Genomic DNA, 12,593 nt, shown 5'->3' on the forward strand with positions numbered 1-12,593 from the left:
ATTACGTAGCCTAGTGTAAGTGCAGATTGGATTCTGTTAGCACTGTGGCTGACTTTTCTTCAGTCCTAATTAATTTTCCTTTACTTCTTTCCTTGACCCAATGACATTTTCCGTCAAGGTCAAGGGAAAGTGGTTAGGAAAGGATATGGGACGAAAATATTTGGCCTCTGAGGTTAACCCACTGAGTAGTTTTGTTATGCAGAAATGGCAAAAGATGGGCAAGGAGCTGAAAGGGGGGTGGGTGAAAGTCTGCTCCATTTGAATGGATGTACATTATGGTCAAATCACATTAGCATTGGATTTTTAACAGTAGGAGGCATGTTGAGCCATTTTCAACCCATAAGATTACGATAAAAAAAAATATATTAAAAGTTATGTCAGTCAACACCAGCATTATTGGGTTTTGTCCCAGTAGTCATATTTAGTAGCCTGACGTTGTCATACTGCTCCATTGGGCTGTAATTATGGGGCGTGTTTCAAACGAACCAGGAAAAAAAATGCCTCTTCGCTCAATTGGATATACATACAACCAATCAGAGCAACGTAGTATGAACATACCGTAGACCAAGGGTGCCCACACTTTTTTGGCTTGTGATCTACTTTTAAAATGACCAACTAAAAATTATCTACCACAAAACATGTTCATAAATAGAGACTATGCATGGCTAAAAAAGGGGGGGGGGCACCGACACAGACATTTAAAGGAATCATGGTGATATTGGTGACATTATTTGAGATGGTTGCGGCCTAAAATTCTTGATTTCGAGGGAGCTTTAGCAAAAAGTTCAGATGAAAGTTGCTGTGTTTTTAGGTGTTTGTTGCGAATTTTCCTCTTTGTAATCATAGAGTTATTTGTTGAATAATAACTGATTAATAAACAAATATTCATTCATCAAGAACAAAAATAAATAACCTTGCCAATATGCTAAACAAAAGATTAACAGGACTACAAAACTTATCCACAACACAGTGCACCTGTTGGCATTACAGAAGGACCTCAGCCTTCACATGAGGGGAAAAAACAGCCTGTGTCACTGTGATCTGTCTCGTCATCTGACGTCCTGCCTGCGTTTCTGCAGTTCTCATTCTATGCGTATCAATCTGTTTTGCTATCCTTGTTTATTTATTTTATCCGTAAAGTTATTGATGTTGTTCAATTTCATATATTAATTTAAAGTCATCCAATTTCAAGTCATCCATTCTTCAACACTCGCTGCTACCTTATCTTCAAACAGAAAGTAACTCTCCATGGAAAGTAAATCTCCATGGCAACAGCTCTCAAGGGTTTGGATAATAATCGGATTTATTGCTTCCTTCATTATTCATAATTATTATAATTTTAAATTTTTTTTTTTTTAAATGACACGATCTACCACCATAAGTTTTGCGATCGACGCATTGGGCACCCCTGCCGTAGACCATCGGGGCCAGCTGATAAATTGTGTGGCGGTGCTAAGTTCGTCTGGTATCCAGGCTACATATTTAGTTTAAGGCTCAAAGAACACATTTAAGTGTGTACTACGTCTCTCTCAAAATAAAATCCCCCACTTGGAAGGAACAAGGACAATGCAGAGGAAAATATCCAATATTCTGATAAAAAAAAAAAAAAGTACCACTTGCGTTGTATTGGAACAGGGGTCATCTTCATAGGATTCACCACCAAGCCCACTCCATACTAGGAGGCTTTACCTTTTAGATGTTCCTTTAAAAAGCCTTGGATAAGTGAAGTTATTCTGTACTCTTTCTGAACTTAACCATTGTAGACAGACATCTACACACTCAGCATATCTTTATTCCTTTGCAGGACAAAAAAAACCTGAAAATATGACAGAACTACCAGTTTCCATTCACAAAGTAATTTAATTATTTTGAACAGGAATCATAATGTTTTGTTTAGTTAAAAAAAATGAAACCAGGAAATGTAATCTTCCATATGCTATCATGAATGCGGTCATACATATGTATTTTTTTTGCTTCATCGTAAGCCTACAGAGACTATGATACACTCGTGTGACCCAGCGTCACTGGTACTGGCAGGATATCCATAAACATTACAGCAAAAAGCAAAGAGAAACAGAGGAGTACTCTACATCCCAATGGACATTACACACAGAAAACAAAAACAGATGTGGTCCTTCCAGAAATAAACTCAAAGAAGTTCCCCAGGTATTTTAAAACTAGTCATTCATATTTAGTTTGAGGGATGAAGGGGACGGGGACGAACAAACAAACAAACAAACAAACAAAAAACCAACAACTTAACAGGACGAAAGTGGTTTTAGGTCCAATACTTAAGGAATCTGTGCGACAGGGTGAAAACTTGAAATGTAAATGTTGTGTAAAAGGAAGATGGCCTTGAATTGAAATGCCAAATCTCATCAATTTCAAACAACATCCTGTTTTTGTCCTCATAACTGATGTCCAGAGAACTGAGGGGGGTTGAGGGTTGGAGGTTGGAAATCTGAGAAATTAGACCCACGTACACCCATATTGTTGTAGGTCAGTATAATATGCGGGAAATAAAAGGCAGCATTAAAGGAGCAGGAAAAAGGTATTAGATAAGTATATGATTAGCAGGTTTGGGTGCACAGTGGCTGTAGGGCTCTGTGCATGCGTGTGTGTGTGTGTGTGTGTGTGTGTGTGTGTGTGTGTGTGTGTGTGTGTGTGTGTGTGTGTGTGTGTGTGTGTGTGCGTCTGTGGGGGCGGGGGTTGTAATCCATGGTAGTATTTGCGAGTGTTGTTCCACTAACTCAGATCTCGCCAGCTTCTCTGTCATCACGGCGGTCCATCTTCCCGTTCATGCTGTCCTGGTGATGATGCTCAGATGAGCCCCGTCTCCGATCACGGTCACGTGACCTATCGCGGGACGATGGGTCATGGGAGGAGCGATCACGGGAGGACCGGTCACGAGAAGAGCGCTCACGATCCTGGTCCCGAGATGACCTGAGACAGTAGGAAAAACAAGAACATTTTTTTTTTAAACTAAATTCACCTGCTTGATGACTAAGATCCTTTAATTGTACAGCATTTACAGCACTGGTTTTTAAATGTGCTTTATAAATACATTTGACTTGACTTGGGTCTTGGGTAATGCAGAAACACTTAAGAAATGGTAAACACTTGAAATGCAGTGCTTTGGGCTCGTAAGAGCAAGACTAGAGACCCAGAGAACCTGCTACAGTGCGTTACTTACTTGTGACGGTGATGAGACCTGGATCGGCTCCTGTGCCGCCGCCGGCGCTCACGGTCTCGAGAACGTGAACGGGATCGGCGCTTCTCACGGGACGCTGATCTAGAATGTCTCCTACGCTTCTCCCGGGAACGGGACCTGTAGTACAAGAAAACCGCAATTAAAACTACAGGTTCTTTTCTGCAAGACATAGAAAGGTAGTGTGTGTGAATATATAAATAAAAGCCTGGCTAGCTCTTGGCTTGCAAACTCATTATTATTTAATCCTGCCCATTTTAAGCAGATTGAGAGTATATTAATACATTTGTGCACACCTATCTCCTCTCCCTTTGCAGAAGCAACCAAAAAGTTTGGTCAAGGTGATGAAGGCAAAAGGCTACTTGCAGCATGAAAACAATAATACGATCAAAGGATATCTAGGCTTCCATTACTGTCTCCATCAACATCGATTGATAATTATTAGTGCTGTCAGTTTAACGCGTTATTAACGGCGTTAACGTTCTTTTTGGCCTCGCAAACTGTGTAGTAGGCTAACGTTACGTTTGAGTGAATGGTGAGCGCGATACGGCGAAATGGATGATAAAAAGCTTCTGAATGGAAAGTTTACTTTTAAAAGTTGTGTTGTGCAAAAGAAGCGTGCTTCACTGTTGTCTGAAAATGTCAACAGGCAGCTGGCTGAAAGCAAAGAAGTAGTAGGTTTACCTGTTACTGGTAACCTAACTGTTACGGTTCATTGTTTCTGAAATAAGAGGCCTGACTGCTATGTTCCCAGCAAACTTGAAAAAAAGAAAATATTAAGCCATGGTTTAACTGCACTATAGGCTGAGTCCTTGTTTACCTGAAATGTGCACTTTATAATTTTATACCGCCCTGTTGGTTTTAAATAAAATAAAAAATAAAACATAAAATTTTAAATAAAATAAAACATTTGCATAAAGCAAGCCAATCCACTTTTCCATGTTGATAAGGGCATTAAAATAAAAATAAAATGATGGAAAAAATAAATAAACGAAGGGACACATAAACACACATAAAAATGTGTGATTAATCGCGATTAATTTTGAGTTAACTGACATAAATGCGATTAATCGCGATTAAATATTTTAATCGTTTGACAGCACTAATAATTATGTTACATTAACTTAGTCGAAGCAAAGAGACCTGTGTAAATCTTCACTCGATCTTTTGAGCTAGACGACAGTCTAACCATTAATGTTAACCCATGGGCTTGCTACTGAGTTACTTGTGGCTACCAACTACAGGATAGACATGCTTGCTTGGGGTGTGTTTGCAAATTCAATTCGGCACTGGATTGATGCTCTTTGTAGTGTGAAAAATCGGAGGGTTCCGTTTCTCCATGAATGAACGAACACTTAAACGGTTATTCATTTAGACCGAAATGGGATTTTAGCAAAATTGCACAATTTCTGACAGAAATATCACTTTAGGGGGCATTCCAGTTGACACTTCTGTCTGCAAAGCTTGGAAAATCTTACTTCCCAGTTCAAATGGAAAAAACCATTATGCCCATAACAGCGGATTGCTTTGCCTTGCTGTTTTTGCCACAGTAACTCACTAGCGCCTTTTGAGGTACAAAGTGGTATTACAAAAGAGAACAGTGTGGCTCTAGCTTGATAGAATGCTAACATTAGTAGATATCTGGGCAAAAGAGTGCGTAGCCATTTATTAAATAATGTAAATTCTAACATATAGCAACTTTAAAAGTTGACCAACAATAATTTGAGAAAGAAAATAGTTAAATAAAATAATTGAGCTTAAATTCATGAGTGCCTCCACAATTACTGCAAAACTGGCATGTTATCCAAATCCATTTTTAAAATGGGAACAGGTTTTGGATTTAAGGAAATCTGTTTAATTTGTGACTATAACAAGGCAAAGCAACATGCATCTTGTATTTTGTTTGTGGCAGTAATCTAGTAGGAATGCACATCATACTATGTAGCTACTTAATAAGCCTTAGATGTACAAAAGACATTGGACATTTCTGAAAACAAAATTAACTATTAAGTACTTATTGATAATTCTTTGTAAACATGGAAAAATTGATCCTAGTGTTCAAAGACAATTATTCATTGTTTCTTAAATTAAACAAAGTTACTGACAGCAATTATATTTAATGGTTCTGAATGTTTAACTGCAGCATTATAACTGGATTATGGCCTATGATATGTGTGTTATAGTTTTTAGTAAATGAACAGCATCTCAGAGCCCTTAAAAATGGTTCATTAGGTCAACGGTTGTGTAAGCATAGAGAGATAGGAAAAACATACAACCAAATGAACTGTGAACTTCTGTGCTGCTCTAACATATACATTAAAACACTACATTAGAGAACCCACATCTGAATGAAACATGTCTGACATCATAAGCCATACTGGAAAAACACACACACAAACTCACCTTTTGCGTTCACGGCTATGTGATTTGGTCCTATAAAACAAGACAATCTAGTCAGCACATGATTCAAAGTTGACAGAAGGCATACTTAGAATTCTTACTCTAACTAGCCATCAATTCTTCATGGAGGTTTAGCGTGTCTGCAGGACTGTCTACAGAACTCAAATTGGACATTATGCGTTTCAGCAATTCCATTTTCTTCCATTGTTGGAACATGTTGTTTCCTTACTTCTTCTTCTCTCTCTCTTCACGTTCCCGCTCTTCTCTCCTCTTCAGTCTCTCCTGGTTCCTCAGCTCCTGCTTCAGCACGACCGTTTTCTGCAGAAACATGAAATCCATCTTACAAATATAACACAGGCTCTGGGTGTACACTCAACAATGGAACCAAAAATGAAGCAGAGCACACACGTAGCTCCTACACAAGGATGATGGGAGCAGATGGCATTAATATGGAGCCTAGCGTAGATGCGTCAGTTATCGGACAGTTTGTTGAAAAATCGATATGCTAAGTCTATTTATAGATTCACGTTATGTATAAGGTTAGCCAAACTTATGCTTTTCGAGAGAGATATTTGTCCTTTTTAATTTGCACGACTCGTTTAACACCGCAAGAAAACGTATTTCTAAACATTTCTATTAATGTTTACGGTGACACGTTACATGAGTACGTTTTCGCCTGCGTCAATTATAGGACACTCCCACTTTGTTCCACTTAGTGTTGGTTTTCGAGATAATAATATGCTTTCCTCCTGCTTCGACATATACCGGTCTAATTTCTGTACAAATGACTGTCACAATATGTTTTGACAAGCAAATGTTAATCTAACAAGTGTTATTTTTGTTTAATTTGGGTTATTTGTGGGCTTTCTTTGACCTGATTCAGTGCAGTCTATTCACTTAAACATGCACAAAACAAACATGGCATGATTATGTATGTTATGTATTAAAAATGAAGACATTTATTATAACGGTATTGTAATTGTACTTTTGTTCGTGGAAATACAACACTTTAATCTAATTCAACTTTGTTTAAGTTAAACTGTAAACGCAACTACGGAAGGCGACCTTCCTCACCAAATCGCGTTATTCTCCCGCCCAATTTCTCAAAAAGTGCCTTTCATATTGACATAGGTCTAAACGACCAGAGTAATCAGATTTGGTCTCTGTAAGCATCCGTACTTACATTACATCATGCTAGCTGTTTTTAGCATTTGAAATGACAGTTTAAAATCACAGTCAAACTTCATCTGGAGAGAATAAATCTGACAGTACAACTTTAAGACGAAATGAAATATTCGTTGCGCCGCTAAGTGTTCCACACTAAGTGTTCTACACGCAAAAGTACAACACTATTTCACAAGTTTAAATTAGTTCTACAGAGTACATTTTTTTCAAAAGTAAAGCTTAAATGCCATATTTTTGTGGGAGCTTACGTTTCTTTCCATAGTCACTCACGAGAGTGAATGTAAACACGACAACGCTGAAAGTGTCCTATAATTGACGCGTGCCGGTAATTGACGCAGTTAAGATATCTCCGTTATGAATTTTTGTGAATGTCAATCACATAAATTATTTATACGACAAGCCACGTTAATGTGATAATTTTATTAGCATTTCATTTAAAGTATAATTATATGAAACACCAGGCATACGGGTCTCTTCATTTTGTGCATTCAGTGCCTGCTTTAGATTTTTTTTATTCAGTTTTAGCCCCTAAATCTATGAAAACACTTTTTAACCAGTTGTATGAATGTGACAGAATTTGGCTGAACCACCACAATGTTATCATCTTTGTAAGATATCATCTTTGTAAGAGTTTGTTCAACACTTGTGCCAGCCCCTGATCAGCGCTGATGTGAAGTTAAACACGGTATCAACCTTTAGTATATACATGCAGCTCTGATTGCTTCATGGTCATTTTCAACAACAGAACACAAGGAGACTACAGGACCATTGTCAAGACACGTGCCCGCTGCGAAGAGTCTTAGGGGAGTTGATTAATGAGATGGTTGTTAGATTTACTGCTGGTTTCAAGTGTCCCACTTTGGCACAGACTTATTCACAGCCTGAAACATGATCTACTCTGTGCTCCAACCAGCCACCATACCTTCAGCGCCTCCAGTTTGTCTCGAATCTGGATGAAGCCCAAGTGCAGCTTCCCTCCAAAGTGGTCGGCAAGACGACGGTCGTTGTCATGAAGACCCAGATAGGCCGAGCACACCTCACACACCCGCAACTTCTGCTGCTGGAAGCTAGAAGCTGGCATGGAGTTCCTGTATTCTTCCTGAAGGGTTGGGAGAGAGTATGAATATTAATTTAAACTGCAATGAGAAAGTACTTCTCATATTATTCTAGGGTTGTAAAATGTTATGTCTGTGTGAGGGCGGACGTGTCTTCTCACCTCTGCATCCTTTTTTTTGATTCGCACTTGCTCCACTTCCTGTAGCACTTTCTGCGCTTCATCTACGTTGCCCTCGGCACCCAGCTGCTCCGCCTTCGCAAGTAGTTTCCCAATCTCCTCATTCAGCTCATGAACCTTCTCTGCCTATAAGAAACACAACCACACAAGTTATTATACTTTTCGGGGGGAGGGAAAAAAATAACAAGTGGATACAGCCTAAAACGGATGACCAACACTCACCTTGGCAGCTCCCTCAGCACTGATCTCCTCCTGTGTCTCTGCCAGCCTCTTCTTGGCCAATTCAGTCCTGCGGTCGCAGTCTGCGATGAATGACTCCAGGTGATCCACAGCCTAATGGACAACATCACACTTAATAATGGCCTCAACATTTCACATCAATACAATGAAAGGGTTAACCATACACTGTATACTTGTGTCAACCATATTGACCATACTCACGTCAAGTTCAAAAAACAAGTCGCGGTCCTTGGAGGCAATCTCATAATCTGCACGCAGGGCAAGGTCATGGATTTTTGAACATTCTCCCAAATCCATACGCTGTAAAAGACAACAAGACAAAAATCTCAATCTCTATTCAAGGCAACTTTTAGTTGGTACCAATGTAGTTGTAAGCTAATGTAAGTGACAGTAAGGATTTATTAAGCGAAGACTAGCAAATTGCATTTAGCTCCCCTTTCACAACCATGGTGTACCACAGAGATGAATTTCAAGATGTTATAAAAACTAGCTACCAAACTATAGCATTAAAAGCGTAAAATTCCACACCTTGTCGCTTTACGCCACATTGGTGCATGGTCAGAAATGGAGCCATGATCTTATACCGGTAAATGTACAGCTAAACTGTGAAAAGGCCTGGAAATAGCCATCATGTACATTTATACACTTGGGGTTTAGGCATTACATACATATCTAGGGGAAAGACAATGAGATGATGGAATCCAAAATAAATCAGCAGAGGGGTCACTCATCCCAAATCAAATGAAGACACTCACGGTTCCAGAGAGTATGTCATGTGGACAGCAGTTCAGCAGGTGACTCTTGCACACACGCTCGTCTGAGAATTTAACCCGCTGACGCGTCTCATCACCTGCAACAGCATAGGAGGAAGACATACTACGAGTCAGAACACACGTCCACACACTCAACACTTATGCTCGCTCGCTCACTCACTCTCACACCGTAGTTTCATTCAGCAGCCAGAATACTGCCAAGCAGATTGGGTCCCAAGGCGTCTGACTGTCCCTGGAGGGGACCATAGGATTGGAGCTCCCTTCATTTTAGTTCAGGGGAGTAGCTGCTGGTCAATAGAGAGCATACAGAGGCTACTTACGACACTAGAACAAATCTCCTACATAGGGACTGAGTGTACCAGGATGGGGATGGGGCAGATGCAGACCGATAGAGAAATGTGCCTATTTGTGAGATCATGTGTGTGTGCGTGCATACATGTTCATAAATCTATATGGCCGAAGCCTGGCTGGTAATTGAATGGATGACACATGATGGCCTAGGTATAGTAGAGGGTCTCTGCTGGGGTGTCAAACATAAAGCTGAACTTCATTGTGTTAGTACAACTACATGGGTGTTGGGATACAAGAACAATTAAGTCCACTTTGACAGCCACAGTGGCTCTAGTCTGGTTCACTGGTCTGTTTGCAAGTTCTCGTAGGCTGGCCAAGCGTGTAGAAATGTGCACAAAAATTGCGCTAAAATGGCTGCAGGTTGGACACAGAACAAGTGAACCTGTTCTGTGAAACTACAGACTGACGGTAACATGGAGAGGGGAGGGGTGCTACCTTTGTCTTATGACTCTCACACTCACTCACTCTGTCCATTTAGGACATGGGTCCCTATGGCAGCTGCTCCATGGCCTCTAGCAATCTCAACAGGTGTAGAGTTGAGGTGGCAAGTTTACCATAAAGAACCCCTTTCATACAAAAAGAAGACATTTAAATAGTCGTAATAATAATAATAATAATAATAATAATAATAGGTATAGGAAAAAGAAATAAAAATGTTAGTTGTATACACACTGCGAGCTTCCACTTATACTGTACCCATCAGCTTCTTCTACAGCCCAGCGAAGTGATTTTAAACCCGCTGTTGAAAAGTATAAATGGGGATAAGAGTTCTTCCCCACACCTGCAGTGAGTGATACACAACAGTCAGAGAGACAACGCTCGACGGAGAAAAAGATCTGTCTGTTTTGTCTTGTTTTTTTTTTTTTTTAATGGAGGTCTCCAGAGTTCGTATGCAACCATACTCTTATCCATCCTTCTTCTTAAAGGTTCCTCCCTTTTTCTTGTTTTAGGTTTACCAGTTGTTGACTGTGATAATGGCAAATTACTTGTGGTAAACAAAAGTACTGTTTGGATATTCATAACAGCTTTAAAAATCATTTGTGACTCACGGCTCGATGAACATGAGGCTTTTCTGCAACTCCCTTGCAGATTGATGTAGGCTGGCATAGATACACTGAACCTTAATAAATAAAATAAAGGGGCCACAATTGTTCAATTTGTACGAGACATGTACGGGAAGCATTTCAATTCAATCGACTGTCAGCATTCACACAGCAAATCAAATTAAACTTAACTAGGCAGGTGTGCGCAGACAACATTAAAAAGAGAGAAAGATGTCCCAAGGCAGTCATCTTCTAGATAGTTTGTACTGAACCCTGTGCACTGGCTATGAACTTTAACATTCATGACCAAACCACATCTTGAGGCCTCAAGATATTTTATAAACCATGTCAGTCTCCTCCTTTTAACACCTCTGACCACGTTAATGTTTGCATCCACTACACAAGTTCCAGACATGAAAAAAAGTATTTTCAAAAGGTAGTTACAAAGTAACTGCATGAAGCTCAAATATTTCAGGTTCAAGTACCTTATAACTACTAATACTAAAGGTGTAGACATAAAACCAATACCAATATTGGTGCCGAGTAAGACCAACTATGTATTTATTAACAGACAACAAGGATTACACTAATATACAGATCAGACTATTTTCCACTTAAAACATTTCCTGTCTGACGTGACGTAAATTGCAGATTATTTACCTAATTTGACTAAGATTCAATTCACGAGATTGAAAAATAAGTATCTAGTCTGACAATATGGCTTCTCTTCAGGCTGTCATATTTGGAGAGTAAAATTCTCACTAACATAGAGAAACGGTATTCAGACAGCATGTTTGGAAAACACAGTTTATTACCGCCCAGCACAAATAGCTACTTTACTTAGTAATCACAAACATGCAAATTGACTCTTAGGAGGCACAGTTCACATTCAGCACTGACTGGCTCGCATGTTAAAACTATAAAGCCTCCAATGCAACAAAACTGAAAGCTGTCCATTATCTATAATCCCACGCCGATGTCGTGGTAACAGAATAGAAATCGCCTACAAAATACAGTTATTCTATAGGCCAACATATCGAATCGAGTAGCCTAACAGGATAACATTAGTCAATGAAAAAAACCTACTGCATTCTCAAAACAGCTAGCACGACACCGCTAATGGTTAGCCAGCCTCTAATACGACTGGCTAACATTAACCTACTAAAAACTGTTCATGCCATCTCATTAACTAATGCCGATCTTCTAATCAAGATTCGATTGCAGGACCTAACATGGTTGCAGCGTGAACAATACATTTTCTAAATGGTGACTAGTTGTGGCCAATAGGCATTGCAACCCACTCTCAGTAAACAAACGAGCTAGGCAGCTAACTGTCGTTACTTAACTTTAGCACATAGCCTAGCTAGTTAATGTTAGCTAACATAACTGTGTCTGGATACAAACATTAAACCAGGCAATAACAAGAGGGTACCCAAGAGTAATATGCAAAACTTCCACGTTAAAAGGAATATGTGAACCTGAAATATCATCAAAGGCAATAACGTTAAGTTACATAGTTTCAAAATGACAGTTTAGCCAGCTATTAGATGAAGCCAGCTATTACATGAAGCCAGCTAACGGTAGCTTGTTAGCTATCGTTCGCAGACTACTCACCATCCCTCGCAGTGCCCATTAACTGGTCGAGCAACGCTCTCATTTGAGCCTGGGCCGACATCGCGGTCACTTGATCGCAGTCCTCACACAGACAGATCCCTATATACTTATATATATCAGTCTTGACGTGGATGGATCATATGCAGAAAATGTCTTCAACCGTGGACAAATGTCTCCCTCACAGGCGTCGCCTCACTGTAATGGCCCTCTTGCTCTCTTCTCTTCAGAGGAAGAACAAGACGGACGTGACGTAAGGTAACGTAGGCCAATCACTGCTCGCTGCGCGTTTTTGTATCATTTCGAGCAGCTGGCTGCTGCTCCCAAGGAAGCAAGTTTATAAATTCATTTTTACGGGACTTATTATTTTCCTCTCCCAAACAATGAATCCCATTTTGTAGCTGAATGTATCAAAGCAAATGTATCCGATGAACACTATGTTATACATTTAAAACAAAAGTGTTGTTATTATATAACATTACATTTGCTATTTTATCAAATGTTTTGTAGTCGCTTTGGGCAAAAGCAAACTTAAAACAAAAAAGTAT

The 12,593-nt window shown here is 39.6% G+C and overlaps 1 protein-coding gene across 5 annotated transcripts; it reads right to left on the minus strand.

Annotated features, from left to right (window-relative positions):
- Positions 1 to 1,840: 1,840 nt before the first annotated feature.
- On the minus strand, positions 1,841 to 12,285 carry luc7l (LUC7-like (S. cerevisiae)). Of its 5 annotated transcripts, none has more exons than XM_031561037.2 (11): positions 12,049 to 12,285; positions 10,441 to 10,511; positions 9,023 to 9,117; positions 8,469 to 8,567; positions 8,250 to 8,360; positions 8,010 to 8,153; positions 7,716 to 7,892; positions 5,838 to 5,926; positions 5,612 to 5,641; positions 3,194 to 3,328; positions 1,841 to 2,943 (listed from the first exon to the last, which is right to left on the minus strand). In XM_031561037.2, exons 2-11 carry the CDS (start codon positions 10,496 to 10,498, stop codon positions 2,751 to 2,753), a joined length of 1,131 nt encoding a protein of 376 aa, XP_031416897.1. In that variant the 5' UTR covers positions 10,499 to 10,511; positions 12,049 to 12,285; the 3' UTR covers positions 1,841 to 2,750. The 5 variants fall into 5 exon arrangements, with proteins under 5 accessions (XP_031416897.1, XP_031416898.1, XP_031416899.1 ...); XM_031561038.2 differs by having other exon boundaries at positions 9,853 to 10,511; positions 12,049 to 12,114; XM_031561039.1 differs by lacking the exon at positions 12,049 to 12,285 and adding an exon at positions 9,853 to 10,130.
- Between the last annotated feature and the right edge of the window lie 308 nt (positions 12,286 to 12,593).

This window comes from Clupea harengus, chromosome 23 (assembly GCF_900700415.2).
Source record: "Clupea harengus chromosome 23, Ch_v2.0.2, whole genome shotgun sequence".
Classification (NCBI taxonomy): domain Eukaryota; kingdom Metazoa; phylum Chordata; class Actinopteri; order Clupeiformes; family Clupeidae; genus Clupea; species Clupea harengus.

Excerpts from the sequence above, each read along its gene's own strand:
- luc7l (XM_012831049.3), bottom strand. The coding sequence starts at position 12,109 with ATGTCGGCCCAGGCTCAAATGAGAGCGTTGCTCGACCAGTTAATGGGC. Across the intron at positions 9,118-12,048 it reads AATGGGCACTGCGAGGGATG|GTGATGAGACGCGTCAGCGG; the intron begins GTGAGTAGTCTG and ends ATGCTGTTGCAG. Across the intron at positions 7,893-8,009 it reads TCAAAAAAAAGGATGCAGAG|GAAGAATACAGGAACTCCAT; the intron begins GTGAGAAGACAC and ends CCAACCCTTCAG.